The 20,686-nt window shown below is 42.1% G+C and overlaps 1 protein-coding gene across 2 annotated transcripts in view; it reads left to right on the plus strand.

Annotated features, from left to right (window-relative positions):
* xrcc5 (X-ray repair complementing defective repair in Chinese hamster cells 5) overlaps positions 1-13,912 on the plus strand; it is a 127,969-nt gene extending 114,057 nt beyond the window's left edge. The window contains exons 16-21 of one of the 2 annotated variants that reach the window (XM_059967447.1): positions 822-891; positions 4,299-4,408; positions 7,611-7,707; positions 12,113-12,180; positions 12,617-12,688; positions 13,713-13,912. In XM_059967447.1, the coding sequence (XP_059823430.1) occupies positions 822-891; positions 4,299-4,408; positions 7,611-7,707; positions 12,113-12,180; positions 12,617-12,688; positions 13,713-13,727 (432 nt within the window). In that variant the 3' untranslated portion in view covers positions 13,728-13,912. The remainder of the gene's footprint in view (positions 1-821; positions 892-4,298; positions 4,409-7,610; positions 7,708-12,112; positions 12,181-12,616; positions 12,689-13,712) is intronic. The other variant, XM_059967448.1, reaches the window with a different exon arrangement.
* The last annotated feature ends 6,774 nt before the right edge of the window (positions 13,913-20,686 follow it).

Raw genomic sequence — 20,686 nt, forward strand, 5'->3', positions numbered from 1 at the left:
TTCAACATTTCAGGCCGAATCCTTGATGAATGGTCTCAGCCTAAAATGGTGCCTTGTCTATCTTAGTAAGTTCCAGGTAAATTCCATCCTGTGTCTGAAAATAATTGCTTTGTACATCTTCTTTAAACTTCTCTCCTTGCATCTTTGACACATTTAGTGAAGTCCAGCCATTTAAATTACTTGCACTAAGATCATCCCAGTTAATACTGAGAAAGTTGAAATCACTCACTACAATAATCCTATTGCTTTTACACCATTCTGTAATAACCAACATGTCATGACACGGGAAGGGAAACATCGCTTGGAAAACATCCAGACTCCACTCCGACCGCTCCAAAGTTCAGGATCAAGCCTGAACCACTGAAGCTATGAGACAGCTGCACTGCCTGTTTCTGTGAACGGAATAGTGAGTCCTGTGCTAACTGTGCACATTTCACTGGGCTGATTGCATCTAGTTTGTACTTAAAATTGAGGGACTAATTCCAGTAATCACTCGTCATGCACAGGAGTTTGCAGATATCAGGCTGGCTGATTTTCTGAACAATTGAATGTAATTCCAATAAATACCTCAAAATATTATCAGTTAACTTTTACATGTTACACAATATCGTAAATTTCTCAATGTACAGTACTTGGTAAGTTTAAAGGGGGTGAGGGAGTCAGGACACTGGGGGGCTGAAAGGGAGCAGAGGAACTGAAGCCTTGGTAAACCAGATGCGAAGTTACTGGGATTTCCACATAGATAACATTATCTAAACTTTACTGTGCAATACATTTTAATTTATATGCTTAAATTAAATTGATCTGTTTCTGGGTCATAGGTTGGCAGCCTCAATCCAGCAAAGGATTTCCAGGCTCTCGTCCAGCAAAAGAATGCCAATTTCAGAGAAGGTATGTAAGTGGAATGAAGTGATTGAGAAGTCAGGGCAGTGTGGGTTACTGTCGGTGTATTTTCCATCTACCTCTGTACAGAGATAATATTTCTAGTCGCCTGATTATAGGAAGGATGTGAAAGCTTCAGAGAAGGTGCAGAGGAGATTTGCCAGGATTAGACAGCCTGTCTTACAAGAAAAGGTTAAGCAAGCTAAGGTTTTCTCTTTGGAGCAAAGCAGGATAGATGTGATTTTACAGAAGTGTGCAAGATGATGGAATGCATGGACAGAGAATTTTTTTCCAGGGCAGAAATGGTAAATGCATGAGGCCATTATTTTTACACAAAGTGGTGGATGCATGGAACGCCTTGCAGAGGTGGTGTTAGAGGCAGATACATTGTGGACATTTAAGAAACTCTTGGATAGACACATGGATGATAGAAACATGGAGGGTTATGTAGGAGGAGGAGGTTAGATGGATCTCAGAGTGAGTTAAAAGGTCCTGTACTGTGCTGTAATGTTCTGTATGTAGAATCCATAGTGCATATGGTGGAAGCCAACGGCATCTTTCACCATGGTTGCCCTCATAGTTGTTACTGACTCTCATGTTTACTCCACAAATATCTCATGGGAAAGAAGGAATGAAATAAATATATTAATGCAATAAATTTCACTGATATCCTCCTACAGCAGTCTATTGTAAGCTGCTAGAAGTTACCAATGTGCCAAGTAACAGTCTGAAGGGAAGCAGATATATAAACATTTCTCTTCACGGTCATTTTCATAGCCACTGGCAAAGTGGGCCTTGACCCTCTCTGAACTTCAAGCTGTACCTTAATGGTGACAAAAATGCAGGAATTCCAAACTGGTGTTTCCAAAATTCATGAATGATAATTTCTGTTCAACCACCTTGGATGTATATGGTCTCCTGGTTACAGCCCTTTTCCTGCTTCCATTCCTCCTTCCAGTTAAAAACTCATCTGGCCACTAATCTCATTCTGGGAAGGCAATCTGTCATCCATATCTGGTCTGGCATATATCTGGCACCAGACCCACCTACGTACTTAGTTTTCAAATGGCCGAGCAAGAGAAATAATGAGAAAGCAATAAGCTTTAACCTTGCTACTGATGGACAAATCCTGAAAAACTATACAAATATTCATAACAAATTTTATCTTTTCTAAGGTCCTCTTCAAAGTTCAAAGTAAATTATCAAAGTACATATATGTCACCATGTACTACCTTGAGATTAATTTTCTCACAGGAAAATAAATACAATAGAATTTATTTAAGCTACACATAACAAAGTCTGACAATGTGCAAAGGACCACAAATCCTGCAAGTAATAAACTTTAAAAATCAAATAAATAATGAGAAAATGAGTTGTTGAGCCCTTGAAAGTGAGTTTATAGATTGTGGAGTCAGTCCAGCTATAGCAGTGAAGTTATCCACACTGGTTCAGAAGCCTGATGTTTATAGGGTAATAACTGTTCCTGAACATGGTAATGTGGAACGTAAGACTCCTGTATCTCCAGCCTGATAGTAATCATGACAAGGGAGCTTGGCCTGGATGATGGAGGTTGTTGATGATGGATGCCACTTTCTTGTTGTTGCACTCCATTTAGATGTGCTCAGTGATGGGGAGGGCTTTGCCTGTGATGGACTGGCTGTCTCCACCATTTTTAACAGGCTTTTCCATTCCTGGGTGTTGGTTTTTCCATATCAGGCGATAATTCAAAAGTTAATTCAAAAGTTAATTCAAAAGTTTTAGATCTCATGCTCAATCTATGTAAACTTTTAAAAAGGTAGAAGCATCATTGTGCCTTCCTTGTGATGGCATTTGTGTGCTGGTCCCATGACTGATAATCTGATATGGTAATACCAAGGAGTTTAAAGTCACTGACCCTCTCCATCTCTAATCCCCCTGATAAGAACTGGCTCATCAGCCTCCGGCTTCCTCTTCCTGAAGTAAATAATCAGCTCTTTCGGTTGAGTGAGAGGCTGTTGTTATGGCACCACTCAGCCAGATTTTCAACCTCCCTCCTATGTGACCATTTGTTACAACCTTTTATTCAGCCAACGACAATGGTGTCATGGCATTGAAATTGTACTTATCTGCACAATCATAGTTATAAAGTGAGTGGAGCAGGGAGCTAAGCACATTATCATAGATTAATAGAGCACAGTAACAGACCTTTTGGCCCATCTGTCCATGGCAACACAAACAAAGGTATTCAAAGAGAGCTGAATAATTACTTGAAAGGGAAAAAATTGTATGGTTATGAGGAACATGACTAACTGGATTGTTTACATAGAATTCACACCTTTCCAGTGGGTGATATTGCCTCCTTTCCAGTTATAACATTAATCTTGTAAATTAGAAACAGCACCAACAACACTCTCTTCCCCCCACCCCTGCAGAATTCCTACCTTTTTCAGAAATGGTCCCAATGACATTGGTGAAGCCTAATTTGGAGCATTGTGTGCAGCGTTGGCTCTGTGACAGCCGCAGTGGGCCATATGGCCTCCTTCCCAGCTATAAATTAATCCTGTGAATTAGAAACCTAGAAAATAGGAACAGAATCTGAACATTGGGCCATTGAGGAGCTCACAAACAGATGGGGGAACTTAGTAGGTCAAGCAGCATCTGTGGAGGGAAATGACTGGTTCAGTACTTCACTGTTCCTGTCTTTTCCCATATACCTCAACCTCTGGAAATTAAGATACATCTATCTCCCTCTTGAATTAAACAATGACTTGGCCTCTACTATTTTCCATGGTAAAAACTGATGGATTCATCACCTTCTGAATAAGAACATTTCTCCTGATCTTGATCTAATTATCTTACCCTGTCACTAGGCTATGTCAATGATTCTCCAAACACTGGGAACATCCTTCCCATATGCAGTCTACTCAGGCCAGTTAACAGTTTATGGATTTTTATTAGATCCTCCATACCTCAGTGAATATAGGCAAAACTTACCCAAACTATCCTTATACATTAGTCCCAGAAATCAATCTATTGAACATTAGCTTGTTTCCCTCCGTGAGAAATGTGTCATTTAATAAGATAAAAACGCCATACGAGGTTTCACCAAAACCTTGTGTAGCTGCAGCAAAGCATCCTGTTTTCTTGGACTCAATTGATAGAAGCCAATTTGCACCCATATGATTTTGTGAAATGGGAGAGGTAACAAGGAAGGGTTTGCAAAAAGATATCCTAGTCTCATCTCTAAACTTGCAATTCCAGATACAAAGTGAATAAAGATAATAGTTTTGGCCAGATGGAGAGGGGTGATCATAGATTGAGATCCCCTGGCCTGAAAGAGGTGCTAAACTTTAGCATGATGGGTGTTCTAACTATACCTAGTGAAATAAATGTGGTTTGAAAAGGATAGAAATTCTAAGACTTCTGTCTCCATACAGTGACCAGGCAGCTGATGGATCGTGTCTACCAGTTTCTTGAAGTCAAGAATCATCAATATTACATGAAAAGTTTGGATTGTGTAAAAGTCTTCAGGAAGGAAGCTGTCAAGGTGAGCAGAGAAGTTAATTTACTGCTTCATATCTCAGTAAAAGACTCTTTGATGTGGAGTGAATGTTTTATAACTTACAGGATCTGAAATGAACTGTGCAGAGGAAGTTAACAACTTTTTGTTAATCTTTGACCACTGTAGCTACAGAGCAGGATGTTACTGTGCCTGCTGGATAACCGTAGCCTATGGTGATGCTCGTCAACTAGACTCCTTTGGTCAGCAGCTTGAGGGATGGTTCGCAAAAGGACTTAGCAATACTCGACTACAGTTCATATCTTTAAACCCAGTGTTGACAGCAGACAAAATACATTTAGTGTGTCTGATTCTCAGGTCCAGTTAATAGTTATAGTAGAAAAGATTCATGAGTCATGGAAATAGGGTTTTGACCCATTGCATTCATGACAAACAAGATGCCTACCTGAGCTATCCTATTTGCCTAAGTCTGGCCTATATCCCTCTAAGTCAGAGGTTCCAACCTGGGGTTAGTGGCATTAGAAAGTTTAGGAACCCCTGCTCTAGGTCTTTCCTACCCATATGCCTGCCTGCTGTACTGAGTCTGATTTATGCATGGAGTTTCCTGACCAGTATCACTAAATTGTTTCTCAATTGAGTAAAATTAGCCTTGCCTCTATGGTAGAAATCCAATTTTATCTTTGTCCTTTATGTAGCTGAATTTTGATTCGGTTCCTGTGCCTCACCTTACTTTATGGAAGTACAATCAATCTATTTGTGTAAGTCATTTATGCACTTATATTTATTGTAACTGACTACAGAAGCTTTGTGACTGGTTATCAAATCATCCATACTGTCCTTTGGCCCTAACAGTCACATACTTGCAGCATTTTAATGGTAAACCCGACCATCTTCCTCAGACACAAGTTAGAGAAATGATGTGCCCCTAGAGACACCTCCTTGTATACCCTCTCGACTGTGTAGGGTATGGATGGGACTTGCTGCTCAATTTGATTGGCTGGATCTGAATTGCCTATTGTTGATTGGTTAGTTTGAATTGGCTTTGTTCTGATTGTTTGATCTTTTTAGGCCAAAACCTGTTTGGGAATGTGTGGTCTCAGGCTGGAGCTATATCTACACTCTTCAAACCTACATTTAGGTTTCCCACATGCTCCATCTCCAGTGATTTCCTAATTTTTCTCTTGTAGGCATTCTCTTCCTTGCCAAGGACGTTGGCCACATCAAACCTTGGTCTACATGAGCATGATAGGCAGTGTTCAGTGATCCCATTTTTGTTTTGTTCTCAAGTTTTTAACGTACTTCTATGTTCTGCTTTCCTGGTCTTCAGTGGCCTTCTAGTCTCAACAAAATATATCTTTTAGCATGGTGATTGAGGTATGGAGACACAACTCCCTGAAAGAGTTCTTTAGGTCTTCTAGGTGTCACTTTGCTTAGTTTTCTTCTAATTGTGTTCTCACTTTTAAATGGACACCATATTTTTGGCAAGTTAATCTTTGCTTTTTAGTTAAGCTGCCGCTAAATCCTTGCCCCCTGCGAAGTGGGATCGCTGAACACTGCCTATCGTGCTCATGTAAACCAAGGTTTGATGAGGCCAACATCCTCAGTTTCTAGCATCTGCCGAATCTCTTGTGTTTAACATTGTTTTTCATAGCAGTTATTGCTTTCTTGATACATATTGCTACAATTCCACCCATTTTTAACTTCTTTATCTAGTTAGAAAGCATTAGTCAAAGTTAAAATTGAGTTTATTGTCATATGCACAGGAACATGCAAGCATTAGCGATGGAAAAATTTGTGTCAGTGTCAGCAGCATCAGTCACACAGCATTGCATAAAGCAGCATTCACATGAATGACAAATAATCATAAGTTATAGTAACTAAACCTTTTCATTCACAATGCTACCCCTCCTCAAACCACCTTTCATTAATAGCCACTATTTCATATTCTGATATGTTCATCTCCAATAGTTCATCGGTTTTAGACCATAAAATATAGGAGCAGAATTGGGCCATTCAGCCCATTGAGTCTGCTTCACCATTCCATCATGGCTGATCCCAGATCCCACTCAACCCCATACACCTGCCTTCTCGCCATATCCTTTGATGCCCTAACCAATCGGGAAACCATCAACTTCCGCTTTAAATATACCCACGAACTTGGCTTCCACTGCAGTCTGCAGCAGAGCATTTGAAAGATCCGTTAATCTCTGGCTAAAAAAGTTCTTCCTTACCTCTGGTCTAAAAGGTTGCCTTTTGAGGCTGTGTGGTCTAGGTCTGGATACCCCACCATAGGAAACATCCTTTCCACATCTACCTTTATCTAGTCCTTTCGACATTCAGTAGGTTTCAATGAGATCCCTCTGCATCCTTCTAAATTCCAGTGAGTACAGGCCCAAAACTGCCAACACTCATCATATGTTAGCCCTTTCATTCCCACAAACATTCTCGTGAACCTCCTCTGGACTCTGCAATGACAACACATCCTTTCTGAGATATGGGGCCTAAAGCTGTTGACGATTCTCCTAAGTGCGGCCTGACAAGTGTCTTATAAAAGCTCAGCATTATCTCCTTGCTTTTATATTCTAATGCCTTTGAAATAAATGCAACATTTCACTTTCCCTCTTTGCCACAGATTTGTGCTATAAATTAACCTTCTGAGAGTCTTGCACAAAGGCTCCTAAATCCCTTTGTGCCTCTGATGTTTGAATGTTCTCTCCATTTAGATAATAGTCTGCACTATTATTCCTTTTACCAAAATGCATTATCATACATTTCCCAACACTGTATTCCATCTGCCACTTTTTTTTTTACCCATTCTTCTTATTTGTCTAAGTCCTACTGTAATCACATTGCTTCCTCAGTACTACCAACCCTTCCACTTATCTTGGTATTATTGGCAAACTTTGCCACAAAACTATCATTATCTAAATCATTAGCAAACAATGTGAAAAGTAGTGGTGTTCTTCAGACCCTTGAGGAGCACCGCTAGTCACGGGCAGCCAACCAGAAAAGGCCCTTTTTATTCCCACTTGCTGCCTCCTTCCTGTCAGCCATTCTCCTGCTCCTTTGCCTGCTACTGCTCGAACTGAAGTGTAAAAGTAAAACATGAACAAAAAGCTGTTCTCCTTTTTCCCAATCTGAACTTCCTCTAGTTCCAAACTCAGTTGGTAGAGATTTAGATCATATTGTGATCATTATTATTTGTAACCTGGCACTTCTGTCTTTCAAGGCAGGAGAATCCCAACATTTCAACACAATACTGAAAATGTTGAAAGAGGGTACGGAGTCAAAAGGGCTGCAAGAATTCTGGGAGCTGATCGTACAAGGTAGGAAATATTTTATTAACATGTGCCTTGTTTTGCAAAACATCTTGCATGACAGAATGGATTACAGAGTTTGGGTCCAGGCATTAGAGGCACTTCAAATAATAGACAATAGACAGTAGGTGCAGGAGTAGGCCATTCGGCCCTTCTAGCCAGCACCGCCATTCGCTGTGATCATGGTTGATCATACACAATCAGTACCCCGTTCCTGCCCTCTCCCCATATCCCTTGACCCCGCTATCTATAAGAGCTCTATCTAACTCTCTCTTGAATGCATCCAGAGACGGCCTCCACTGCCTTCTGGGGCAGAGCATTCCACATATCCACCACTCTCTGGGTGAAAAATGTTAGAGCTATGTAAAGAAGAGGTTAGGATTGGTGGATCATGAAAGATACTTAGACAGGAAACAATCGGAAGCAGGGTTGAAACTTGAAAGGACTGAATGGGTGATTTAGAAACCGAGTTTGGGACACTTACCTAACAATGGAAATTAGTAGTTCTGATGGAGTTGGGGGAGGTTTGAGAGTTCTGCCTGGTTCAAAGGTATCACCAAGATTAAGAACCATTCTGGTTCAGATATTTGCAAGGGAAAAATGTAGCATGGATTGAAGACAATGTCTTGATATTTCCAATGTTTAGCATCTTGAGAAATAATGTAAGAAATAAAAGCAGGAATGGGTCATTGGGCCTGCTGTCTACTTTGCACTACTGGTTTCTAAATAGGCTCCTTGTTTAGAAAATAGTCTACACTTTTATTTCTTCTACCAAAATGTATGTCCATACAGTTCCTTACACTGTATTCCATCTGCCAGTTCTTTACCTATTGTCCTACTCTTTCTAAAACCTTCTGCCAACTCCCTGCTTGTTCAACACTACCTGCCCCTCTACCTATCTTTGTATCAGCTGCTAACAGCCACAGAGCTGTCAATTCAGTCACCCGTGTGGCCAATTCACCTACTGACCCATATATATGTCTTTGGAATATGGGAGGAAACCGGAGGACCAGGAGGAAACCCACATGGTTACAATGACAACATACAAACTCCTTACGGACAGCAGTGGGAATTGAGTCCAGGTCACTAGTGCTGTATTAGTGTAATACTAATAGCTACTCTATCATGCCGCCATGCTCTTTGGCATTCAGAACATAGAACATAGCACACAGGAACGAGTCCTTCAGCCCACAATGCTGTGTCGAACTAATTAAGATCGGTAATCAAATGGCCAAATAAGTTAGTCTCTTCTGCTTACACAATGTCCAGAAGAATGAAGGTTATTCTGATTTCAAGGTTCTTGGTGGGCAAGACCAAGTTGATGTTTCTTCTGATGGAAGGAACTGGAAGAAAGGGACGAAGTTACAGAATTAGGATATCTTTGAAGTCTGGAACAGTCACACTGGTGAATCTCTGGAATTCTCTCCCCAGAAGGCTGAGGTTAGCAGATTATTGAGAGTTTTAAACAGGAAATAATTTTTTGAAATAATTCTCTCCCCAGAAGGCTACCCACAGCCTTCTATTTTTCTGAGCTTCTTGTGCCTATCCAGGAGTATCTTGAAAGACACTATCGTATCCGCCTCCACCACCGTTGCCAGCAGCCTATTCCACGCACTCACCACTCTCTGCGTTTAATATAAAAAAACTTACCCCTAACATCTCCTCTGTACCTACTTCCAAGCTCCTTAAGGCTGTGCCCTCTCGTGTTAGCCATTTCAGCACTGGGAAAAAGCCTCTGACTATCCACACGATCAATGCCTCTCATCATCTTATACACCTCTATCAGGTCACCTCTCATCCTCTGTCGCTCCAAGGACAAAAGGTCAAGTTCACTCAGTCTATTCTCATAGGGCATGCTCCCCAATCCAGGCAACCCTTTCTATAGTTTCCACATCCTTCCTATAGTGAGGTGACCAGAACTGAACACAGTCTCCAAGTGGGATCTGACCAGAGTCCTATAAAGCTGTAACATTACTTCTCGGCTCTTAACCTCAATCCCACGGTTGATGAAGGCCAATGCACCATATGCCTTCTTAACCACAGAGTTAACCTGCGCAGCAGCTTTGAGTGTCCTATGGACTCGGACCCCAAGATCCCTCTGATCCTCCACACTCCCAAAAGTCTTACTATTGATACTATATTCTGCCATCATATTTGACCTACCAAAATGAACCACCTCACACTTATCTGGGTTGAACTCCATGTGCCACTTCTCAGCCCAGTTTTGCATCCTATCAAAGTCCCGTTGTAATGTCTGACAGCCCTCCACACTATCCACACCTCCAACCTTTGTGTCATCAGCAAATTTACTAACCTTTACAGTATGGCAGTCCTGTCTATATAAGAAAAGGTTAAATGTCCAAGTATTGCAACCCTTTTATTCTTGTAACTCCCTCTGTATTTGTTCCTCCATTTCTTGTTGACTGGGAGACTGTATGGTACAGTGATCACCTTCTAATGAGATGGGACAAAGGGTCTGATTCTTTGCCCGAGTACTCTGACTCTAGCACGAACAGGTCATTCCGGGATGCCAATTTATACTAAATGTCCTCCTCCTGTATATCATCCATAACCTTCATTCCCTTCATAGCCATGTGTCTATTCATTAAACTCCACCTCTATATGTCCATTTGTTAAACCCATTACTACCCCTGGTAACCTATTCCAGGCACCGACCACTCTGTGCATAAAAAAGCCTACCCACTTGTATAATCTTTAAACAACTCCTCCTCCCATCCACACTAACCTTAAAAGCATATTGTCTGCTGTTTGGTATTTCTAGCCTGGGGGAAAGATTCTGACTGTATACCTTATCTATTGCCTCTCATAATTAAGAAAACTTCTGTCCTGTCTCCTCTCAGCCTCTGGCACTCGAGAGAGAGTAACCCAAGTTTGTCCAACCTTTCTTTATAGCTCAATCCCTCTAATCCAGGCAGCACGCTGGTGAATCTCTTCTGCACCCTCTCCACAGTCTTCACATTCTTCCTATGAAGAGGGGACCCAAATTGCACACGTTCTCCAAATGCAGTCAGATTAAAGTTTTATAACCTACAGTAAGACTTCCTTATTCTTATACTGCATAGCCCTACCAATGAAGGCAAGCATGCCAGATCCCACCGTATCCTTTCATGAAGGGTCTGGGCCCGAAATGTCAGCTGTTTTCTCTTTTCCACAGATGCTCCCTGGCATGCTGAGTTCCTCCAGCATTTTGCGTGTGTTGCTTGGCTTTCCAGCATCTGCGGATTTTCTCTTGTTTATCCATTTGCATAGCCACTTTCAGTAGACTATGGACCTGGACCCCAAGATTTCAATGTACCACAATGATATTAAGTGGTCTACCGGTAACAGTATACTTTACTCCTTCATACGACCTTCCTGAGTACAAAACCTTACACATGCCTACTCCAAGTGTAAGGATTTGCATTTTTTCTGCATTCCCATAAACTCTTCCCAGTTCCTGCCATTCACCAACATGTTTGGGGCAGTTAACAGTGGCCCATTAACCTGCCCATCTTTGAGATGTGAATGGAAATCAGTATCTAGGGGAACCCACGTGGTCACAGGGAGAACATGCAAACTGCACACAGACAAGACCCAAGGTCAGTATTGAACATGGATCGCTGGATTTGTTGAAGCAACAAATCTGTTAACTGCATCAGTGTGCCATTTGGTGTTGAAATAGACTGTGGCCAGTGGAGGGGAATACTGGAACAGATGTGACTAAATTACATTTCTCATCTGTTTCGTTGCTGGCATTATGAAGAATGTTAGTAGATTTTCTACAATCATCTGCTCTATACCTTTTAGTGTTTTTAGATTAGATTAGATTCAACTTTATTGTCGAGTACAGGTACAAAGCCAATGAAATGCAGTTAGCATCTAATCAGAAATGCAAAGAATAGTGTTATTTACAAAATAACTGTGAATAAAAAGTAAGTGCTACAGCACACAAATATAAAAGTACTGAGACTGTACAATATGGGTGCAATACTGCTTAGCGCTGTGATGTGAGGTTCAGCAGGGTCACAGCCTCAGGGAAGAAGCTCTTCCTGTGCCTGCTGGTGCAGGAGCGGAGGCTCCTGTAGCGCCTACTGGATGGGAGGAGAGTAGAAAGCCCATGGTTAGGGTGAGATGCATCCTTGATAATGCTTTTCACCCTGCCTAGGCAGTGTTCATGGTAGATGTTCTCAATGGTGGGCAATTGGGTGCCGATAATCTGGGCAGTTTTCACCACACGCTGGAGTGCTTTGCAGTCCGAAACGGGGCAATTGCCATACCGCACTGAGATGCAGTTGGTGAGTATGTTCTCAATGGTACAGCGGTAAAAGTCCGTCAGTATCCTGGGACAGAGTTTTTTGTAGTTAATCTGCCATGCTATCTAATAGTAACCCTTACAACCTTTCCCTAAACACAGATGCTATCTCTCTTATAACCAAGGATGAAGATGCAAAAAGTACAGTGACCAGTGATGAAGCCAAAAAGGTACAACTAGCCATTTGTGATGGTTTGTATCCTATCAGTACAATGGTTGCTTGGTTCTACAGGAACTGTAGAAATCCTCTTTATTCCTTTCTATAGATGCTGAGGTCTTCCAGCATTTTGTGTGTGTTGCTTCTACAGGACTGCAACTGCTGTTCACTCTGGATTTGAGTTCACCTCTGAGACACAACTGAATATGCAGACCTGCAGTTAGAGTATCAGTTTCCCTTTGAATCAGTCGAACCACCCAAAGGAGGAAACAAAGATAGAGATTGGGCAATTTGAGGGGTCTAAGGACGGACCCCAAGATCCCTCTGTTTCTCCACACTGCTAAAAATCCTGTCATTAACCTTGTCACATCCAGGAAATGAATAAATAAGAATATATTCCATTTATTAAATGTTCCTGTGGTTCTGAGTTGTGTCTGTCTCATCTGTAGTTTCTGATACCAGAAGAGATGTCTGTGGAAGAATTGGCGGTGACCCAGGATGAAGGAGATGTCGATGACCTGGTTAGTGCTGTGATTAACACCATGATGTTTATTTTTCACATATTCCCAAGGTAGACAGTTCAGATCCTATTTGTTACATGATAGTTTACCACCCACTAAAGTTCTACTCCAATAATGCCTGATGTTAATACTTCAGTGTATTAATGTGTGTATAACAATGGGGTTGGTTAAATGAAGGTTAAAAGTGCAGTCAGGATGTGATGGTGGCTTCACTTTTACTTTGTGTATTAGTGAAAACGGGAACATTTCTAATAACTCCATGTGCTGCCACAGAGTTCGATGATTGGTCAGAAATTGCTCTGAGGTTATCATTGACTCAATGCATTAACATTGTGGCTTAAAGATCAGGTCAGAGACTGGGTATCACTTCCTAACACCCCAGCGTTGATCTGACATCTCCAAGCCACAATCAGGCGTTCGAGTGCTGCACTTGCCTGATGAGCTGGATACTTTCCAGGACAAAGCCGCCTGTGTGGTTGGTAACCCATCCAGTATAAACGTTTATTCCAGTCGGGTGTACTCACAATAGAATGTAGCACAATTAGTCATCCAGCCTAATGTGACAGATCCCAAACCCGTTATCTCTCATCAGAAGGAACAAGGGATTCAGATGCTTTGGGAACGATTGCAGGTTCCTCCAAATCGCTATTCCAGTTCCAGTGTTCATCATCTAAATCTTGGACTCCTTCCCTTCAGCACAAAGATTGTGGTCCATTGAGAAAGCAGCTCAGCAACAGTCCAGGGCAGTTGTGGATAGTGAAAGCTGACTTCAACAACACTGCCCACTATTAAAATGTGCTTATTCGCACGCGCATTGATTTGGGTGATATTTCCCATTCTACTTTTCAGAGAATTAGTGATTAAGAAAAGGAAATGGATTGTCATTTTAAAAAAAAATAATCAACTGAGGTGTACATGAAGAAAGTTACACTTTTAGAAGATGAAACAATCAGGTTCTGGAACTGGATCCAGTGCTGAGTGTTTTTAACTAGTTTGGTTTACTCTTATTGTCATGTTTTTATAGCTCGATATGATGTAAGGAGGATCTTTAGAAATGCAGCACAGGATCGCAGAGCTAAGAAGACAATATCATGGTTACGGTGCAAGAATTTATCAATATCCTCAGCCACAGATCTCCACATTTAAAGACAGATGGCACATTCTTTGTATTTGCGTAGTTGCCCGTCAATCAATAATGCAAAATAAACCTAATTTTAAATAGTTTGCATTGTTACTTGTTGTTTTTATTCACTTATGTACTGTAGTGGGCAGCTGACTGAAATGAATTAAACCTAAATGGTGCAATGGTGAATGTCTAAAGGGGGGAGAAAAGGAATCAAAATGACTGGGAAAATCTGAAGCAAAAAACACCAAATTAGAAAGGAAAGGAATAGTCATAGCCATACAGAGCAGAAACAGGTTGTTCAGCATACTCACACCTTTATGTACCCTCTGGTTCTAGACTCCCCCACTGCAGGAAATATTCTCTCCACATCCACTTTATCTGGGCCTCTCCTACTAACTGTATATAATAGCTATACCTATCATACCTAACCGCATTTACAAATGTTTGGTCATGGAGTTGTACAGAAGCGGGTGCCTTGGCCCATCACAACTATTGTACTTGTCTGTTCTAGTCCCATCTTCCTGTATTTGTGAACTAGTTTACAATTCAAGTGTTTGCCTAGATACTTCCTAAATGCTGTGGACCCCCCCTGCCCCCTTTCAGGCAGTGCTTCCTAAATGTGAACTGTCCCTTCAGACAGAGCTACCTAAATATGATTCGTCCCTTCAGGAAGATCTTCCTAAATGATGTGAGCCACCCTTTCAGGCAGAGTCTTCTAAATCCTGTAACCCACCTCTTCAGGCAGACCTTCCTAAATGTGAACCGTCCCTTCAGGTAAAGCATCCTCAATGTGAACTGTCCCTTCTGGTGGGGCTTCTCAATACCATGAACCTTCCCTTCATGCAGAGCTTTCGAGAGTTCACTACATATTTTTATCTTTGTGCGGAGACTTCAGATCACATCTCAGACCAGCTTTCCGGATCACCAGTGAAGTATTCACCGGCCAGTGTTACAATATGGAGTATTTTGGTTGTGTTTCCTATTTCATTACAGCCAATTTACAGTCCCTGCTCACCACTGTTTTTTCAGTTAAAATTGTCAGTGGTAATTAATAAAATTATATTTACAGAGAAGATGAGCAGATTATGAATTAATAAGATTATCTGGCAGCAAGGAACGTGACTAAAATATGCAAAATATTTACAAGGCTTCACTGGGTAGATGAAGAGATAATGTTTCCCTCAGTGGGGGGGTGATTAGAATCAGAGGATCACAAGGTTTATTATTGTTGTCTTATGTGAAATTTGTTGTTTTGCAGCAGCAACACAGTGTGAAGACATTAAAATCACTCTGATTTGCAAAAATAAATTAGTGCATCAAAAATTAATGAGGTAATGTTCACAAACTGTTCAGAAATCTAATGGCAGAGGGGAAGAAAGGGAAAGACTTAGTGTCTTCAGGTTCCTGTACCTCCTTCCTGATGATAGTAAAAAGGATATCTTATATGGAGAAGGCAGGAGGGAAAGACTAGATGGGCTGAATGGCATAATTCTGGTCTTATGTTTTATGGTCTAAGAGGGTATGTCCTAGATGGTGAGGGTCTTAACGATGGATGTCTCTTGAGGCAGTGCCTCTTGATATCCTTGCTGGTGCCCATGATGGAACTGGCTGAATCTACAAACCCTCTTCAATCTCTGCTGGTTCTGTGCATTGGGGGCTTCATTCCAAGCAGTGACTTGCTCAGCAGGCTCTCCACCATATATCTATAGGAATTTGCAAGAATTCTTAGTGATATACCAAATCTCCTTGAACTCCTCATGAACTATAGCCACTGGTGTGCCTTCATGATTGAATCAATGTGTTAGGTCTAGGATAGACCCTCTTCAAACCAGGAGTTTGAAACTACTCACTCTTTCCACACTGACCCCTCAATACTTACTAGTGTGTGTTCTTCCAGATTCCCCTTCCTGAAGTCCACAGTCAATTCCATGGTCTTGCTGACATTGAGTTCAAGGTTGTTGTTGTGACACCACTCAACTATACTCATCACCATCAGATTTTACCATAGGTGTGTGACATCTACAAATTTATAGATGGAGTTTGAGCTGTACCCAGGCATTCAGTCTTACATTAGAGAGAGTATAGCAGTGGGATAAGCACGCACCTTTGAGGTGAGAGGTATTGATTGACTGGCAATGAATTGTTATCACCAATCAATACTAACTGGTCTGATAGGAAGTCAATGATCCTGTTGCAGAGGGTGGGCAGCCCAGATTTAGAAGCTTGGAGAATAATACTGAGTCTGAGATACCTACCTGCTTCAAGCAGATAGTAATCATACTGGTGCCCAAGAAGAATGTGGTAACCTGCCTGAATGAGCAACCCTTACGCCCACTGTGACAAAGTGCTTCAAGAGTCTGGATAGGAAGCATATCATCTCTTGCCTGAGGAATGACCTGGTCCTGCTCCAAGTTCCCTAACATTACAAAAGGTCAGCAACAGATGTAATTTCATTGGATCTTCACTCAGATCTGAAACACCTGGACATCAGATGCATACATCAAAATACTCTTCACTGACTATATTACACTATTCCTAAGACATAGAATTGGACCATTTGGCCCATCAGGTCTGCTGCCATTCCATCATAGCTGACTGATTATCCCTCTCAACTCCATTCTCCTGTCTTCCCCTGTAACCTCTGATACCCCTACTAATCAAGAATCAATCAACCTCTGCTTTCAATATACGCAATGACTTGGCCTCCACAGCCATCTGTGACATTTTATTTCCACAGATTCACTACCCTCTGACCAAAGAAATTCCTCATCTCTGTTCTAAGGCTGTGCTGTGCCTTGACTCCCTCACTATTGGAAACATCTCAATGTCCACTCTGTCTAGGCCTTTCAATATTCATAGGAAACATAGAAAACCTACAGCACAATACAGGCCCTTTGGCCCACAATGCTGTGCCGAATATATGTCCTTACTTTAGAATTTTACTTTACTTTATAAAATACTTTATATACTCTATAAAATTTACTTTAGAATTTACCTAGGCTATTTACCCATAGCCCTCTATTTCTATGGCCATGTACCTATCCAAGACTCTCTTAAAAGACTCTATTGTATCCGCCTCCACCACTGTAATTGGCAGCCCATTCCACTCACTCATCTGTGTAAAAAAAAACTTACCCCTGACATCCCTCTGTACCTGCTTCCAAGCACCTTAAAACTGTGCCCTCTCATGGTAGCCATTTCAGCCCTGGGGAAAAAGCCTCTGACTATCCACACGATCAATGCCTCTCATTATCATATACATCTCTATCAGGTCACCTTTCATCCACCGCTACTCCAAGGAGAAAAGGCTAAGTTCACTCAACCTATTCTCATAAGGCATGCACCCCCAATCCAGGCAACATCCTTGTAAATCTCCTCTGCACCCTTTCTATAGTTTCCACATCCTTCCTGTAGTGAGGTGACCAGAACTGAGCACAGTACTCCAAGTGGGATCTGACTAGGGTCCTATAAAGACCTAGCATTACCTCTCAGCTCTTGAACACAGTGGCGCTGTATGCTTTCTAAACCACACTGTCAACCTGCGCAGCAGCTTTGAGTATCCTATAGACTCGGACCTCAAGATCCCTCTGATCCTCCACTCTGCCAAAAGTCTTATCATTAATACTATATTCTGCCATCATATTTGACCTACCAAAATGAACTACCTCACACTTATCTGGGTTGAACTCCATCTGCCACTTCTCAGCCCAGTTTTGCATCCTTTCAACGTCCTGCTGTAACCTCTGACAGCCCTCCACACTATCCACAACACCCCCAACCTTTGTGTCATCAGCAAATTTACTAACCCATCCCTGCACTTTCTCATCCAGGTCTTTTATAAAAATCACAAAGAGAAGTGGTCCCAGAACAGATCCCTGAGGCACACCACTGGTCACTGACCTCCATGCAGAATATGACCTGTCTGTAACCACTATTTTCCTACTGTGGGCAAGCCAATTCTGGATCCACAAAGCCAGATCAGATTCCCTTGGATCCTATGCCTCCTTACTTTCTTAATAAGCCTGACATGGGGTACCTTTTCAAATGCCTTGCTGAAATCCATATACCCTACATCTATTGCTGTACCTTCATCAATGCATTTAGTCACATCCTCAAAAAATTCAATCAGGCTCGTAAGGCACGACCTGTCTTTGACAAAGCCATGCTGACTATTCCTAATCATATTATGCTTCTCCAAATGTTCATAAATCCTGCCTCTCAGGATCTTCTCCAACAAATTACCAACCACTGAAGTAAGACTCACTGGTCTTTAATTTCCTGGGCTATGTCTACTCCCTTTCTTGACAAAAGAAACAACATCTGCAATCCTCCAATCCTCTGGAACCTCTCCCTTCCCCATTGATGATGCAAAGATCATTGCCAGAGTCTCAGCAATCTCCTCCCTCACCTTCCACAGTAGCCTGGGGTATTTGTCGTCCAGTCCTGGTGACTTATCCAACTTGATTCTTTCCAAAACCTCCAGCACATCCTCTTTCTTAATGTCTATATGCTGAAGCTTATAAGTTTCTATCCTTCTAAACAGCAGTGGCTACAGACCCAGAGCCACCAAATGCTGGGTATACAATTCCTTATTTTGTTGATAATGGTGACACATAGGGTCATAAAGAGATCTTTTGGCCCATCAGCATTCATACATCGAAGTATTGAGTACAGGAGCTGGAATGTTATGTTGAATTTGTATCAGACATTTGTGAAGCCAAATTTGGAGTATTGTGTGCAATTCTGATCACTAACCAACAGGAAGGTATCAATAAGATTGAAAGATACAGAGAAAATTTACAAGGACTGGGCCTCAGTGTTGCCTGGTGGGCATCAGGGGCCAGTCGACAGTTGATATCGGTGGGCTGGGGGGGGGGGTGTCTGGATTATATATATGCATTCTGCGTTGTTGTATTTTTACTGATATTCTAAATGGGTTTGTTGACTTGTATGCATCAATCTGTGGCATTGTGAGTGTGGGAGGGGTGGCGGGGGTCGTCAGGACTCATATTATGTGATTGTGATCTTGTGTGGGACTGTTAGTAATGTGTCTTTGTATCTTGATCCCACAGTAACACTGTCTCTTGAGTCTTCATGTATGGTTAAGTGACAATTAAACTTGAATTGAATGTTTCAAGGACTGAGGGCCTGAGTTATAGGGAAAGGTTGAATAGGTTAGGACTTTATTTCCTAGAGTGTAGAAATAAGGCAAGATTTGATAGAGGGATACAAAATTATGAGGGGTAAATGAAGCAGGCTTTTTCCACTGAGGATGGGTGAGACTCAAACTAGAGGTCATAAGTTAAGGGTGAAAGGTGAACTGTTTAAGGGGTACCTGAGGGGGAATTCTCACTCAGAAGTTGGTGTAAGCACCCTGTCAGCGGAGGTCATGGATGTGGGTTAAATTGTAACATTTAAGAGAGTTGTGGATAGTTACCCGGATGCAAGGGGTATGGAAGGCTATGGTCCAGGTGTGATTCATTAGTCCAGGCCAAATGCCAGTTTGGTATATTCAGTACAGATGGGCCGAATGGCCTGTTTCTGTGCTACAGTACTCTATGACTCTATAACTTGATGCAAACAGAGTGAGGTGGGTTAGTACATGTGTGGACGATACAATGACTCAGTGTGCCGTGGACCGCATAGAAGACTGGCAAAGGATAGAGTGGAATGAAGATCAGTTACAGATATGGCCGACGGAGTTCAATCTGACCATTGGGAACCATTACACTCTGGAAGATCAAATGTAAACAGACCGTACATGTCGATGGCAAGACCCTTAATTGAGTTGATGGACAGAAGGGTTTTAGAGTCCAAGTCCATATCTCCCTGAAAGTAGCACACAGGTTGATAGGCTGGTTGAGAAGGCAGATGGCCTGTTTGCCTTCAGTAGTCAAGGAATTGAGTTCAGAAGTCAGGAAATTATGTTACAGCTTTATAAAACTCTAGTTAGGCCACAAGTGGAGTTTTGCATACAGTTCTGCTCAACCATCCTGCACATAGGAAAGGTGCTGAGGCTCTGGAGAGGTTCACTAGGATGTTGCCTGGATTTGAAGGCATGTGGTATAATGAGAGGGTGAGAAAACTTGGGTTATTTTCTCTGGTGAGGCGAAGGCTGAGGTGAGATCTGAGAGGTATAGAGTAAGTAGACAAACAGTATCTTTTAAACAACACACAAAATGCTGGTGGAACACGGCAGCATCTATAAGGAGAAGCACTGTCGACGTTTCGGGCCGAGACCCTTCGTCAGAACTAACTGAAAGAAAAGATACTAAGAGATTTGAAGGTAGTGGGGGGAGGGGGAAGTGCGAAATTATAGGAGAAGACCGGAGGGGGTGGGATGAAGCTGAGAGCTGGAAAGGTGATTGGTGAAAGTGATACAGAGCTGGAAAAGGAAGAGGATCATGGGATGGGAGGCCTAGGGAGAAAGAAACGGGGGGGGGAGCACCAGAGGGAAATGGAGAACAGGCAGAGTGATGGACAGAGCGAGAGAAAAAAAACAAACAACTAAATATGTCAGGGATGGGGTAAGAAGGGGCATTAACGGAAGTTAGAGAAGTCAATGTTCATGCCATCAGGTTGGAGGCTACCCAGCCGGTATATAAGGTGTTGTTCCTCCAACCTGAGTGTGAATTCATCTTGACAATAGAGGAGGCCATGGATAGACATATCAGAATGGGAATGGGACGTGGAATTAAAATGTGTGGCCACTGGGAGATCCTGCTTTCTCTGGCGGACCGAGCGTAGGTGTTCAGCGAAACGGTCTCCCATTCTGCGTCGGGTCTCATCAATATATAAAAGGCCACACTGGGAGCACTGGACGCAGTATACCACACCAGCCGACTCACAGGTGAAGTGTCACCTCACCTGGA

This window comes from Hypanus sabinus, chromosome 4, assembly GCF_030144855.1.
Source record: "Hypanus sabinus isolate sHypSab1 chromosome 4, sHypSab1.hap1, whole genome shotgun sequence".
NCBI lineage: Eukaryota > Metazoa > Chordata > Chondrichthyes > Myliobatiformes > Dasyatidae > Hypanus > Hypanus sabinus.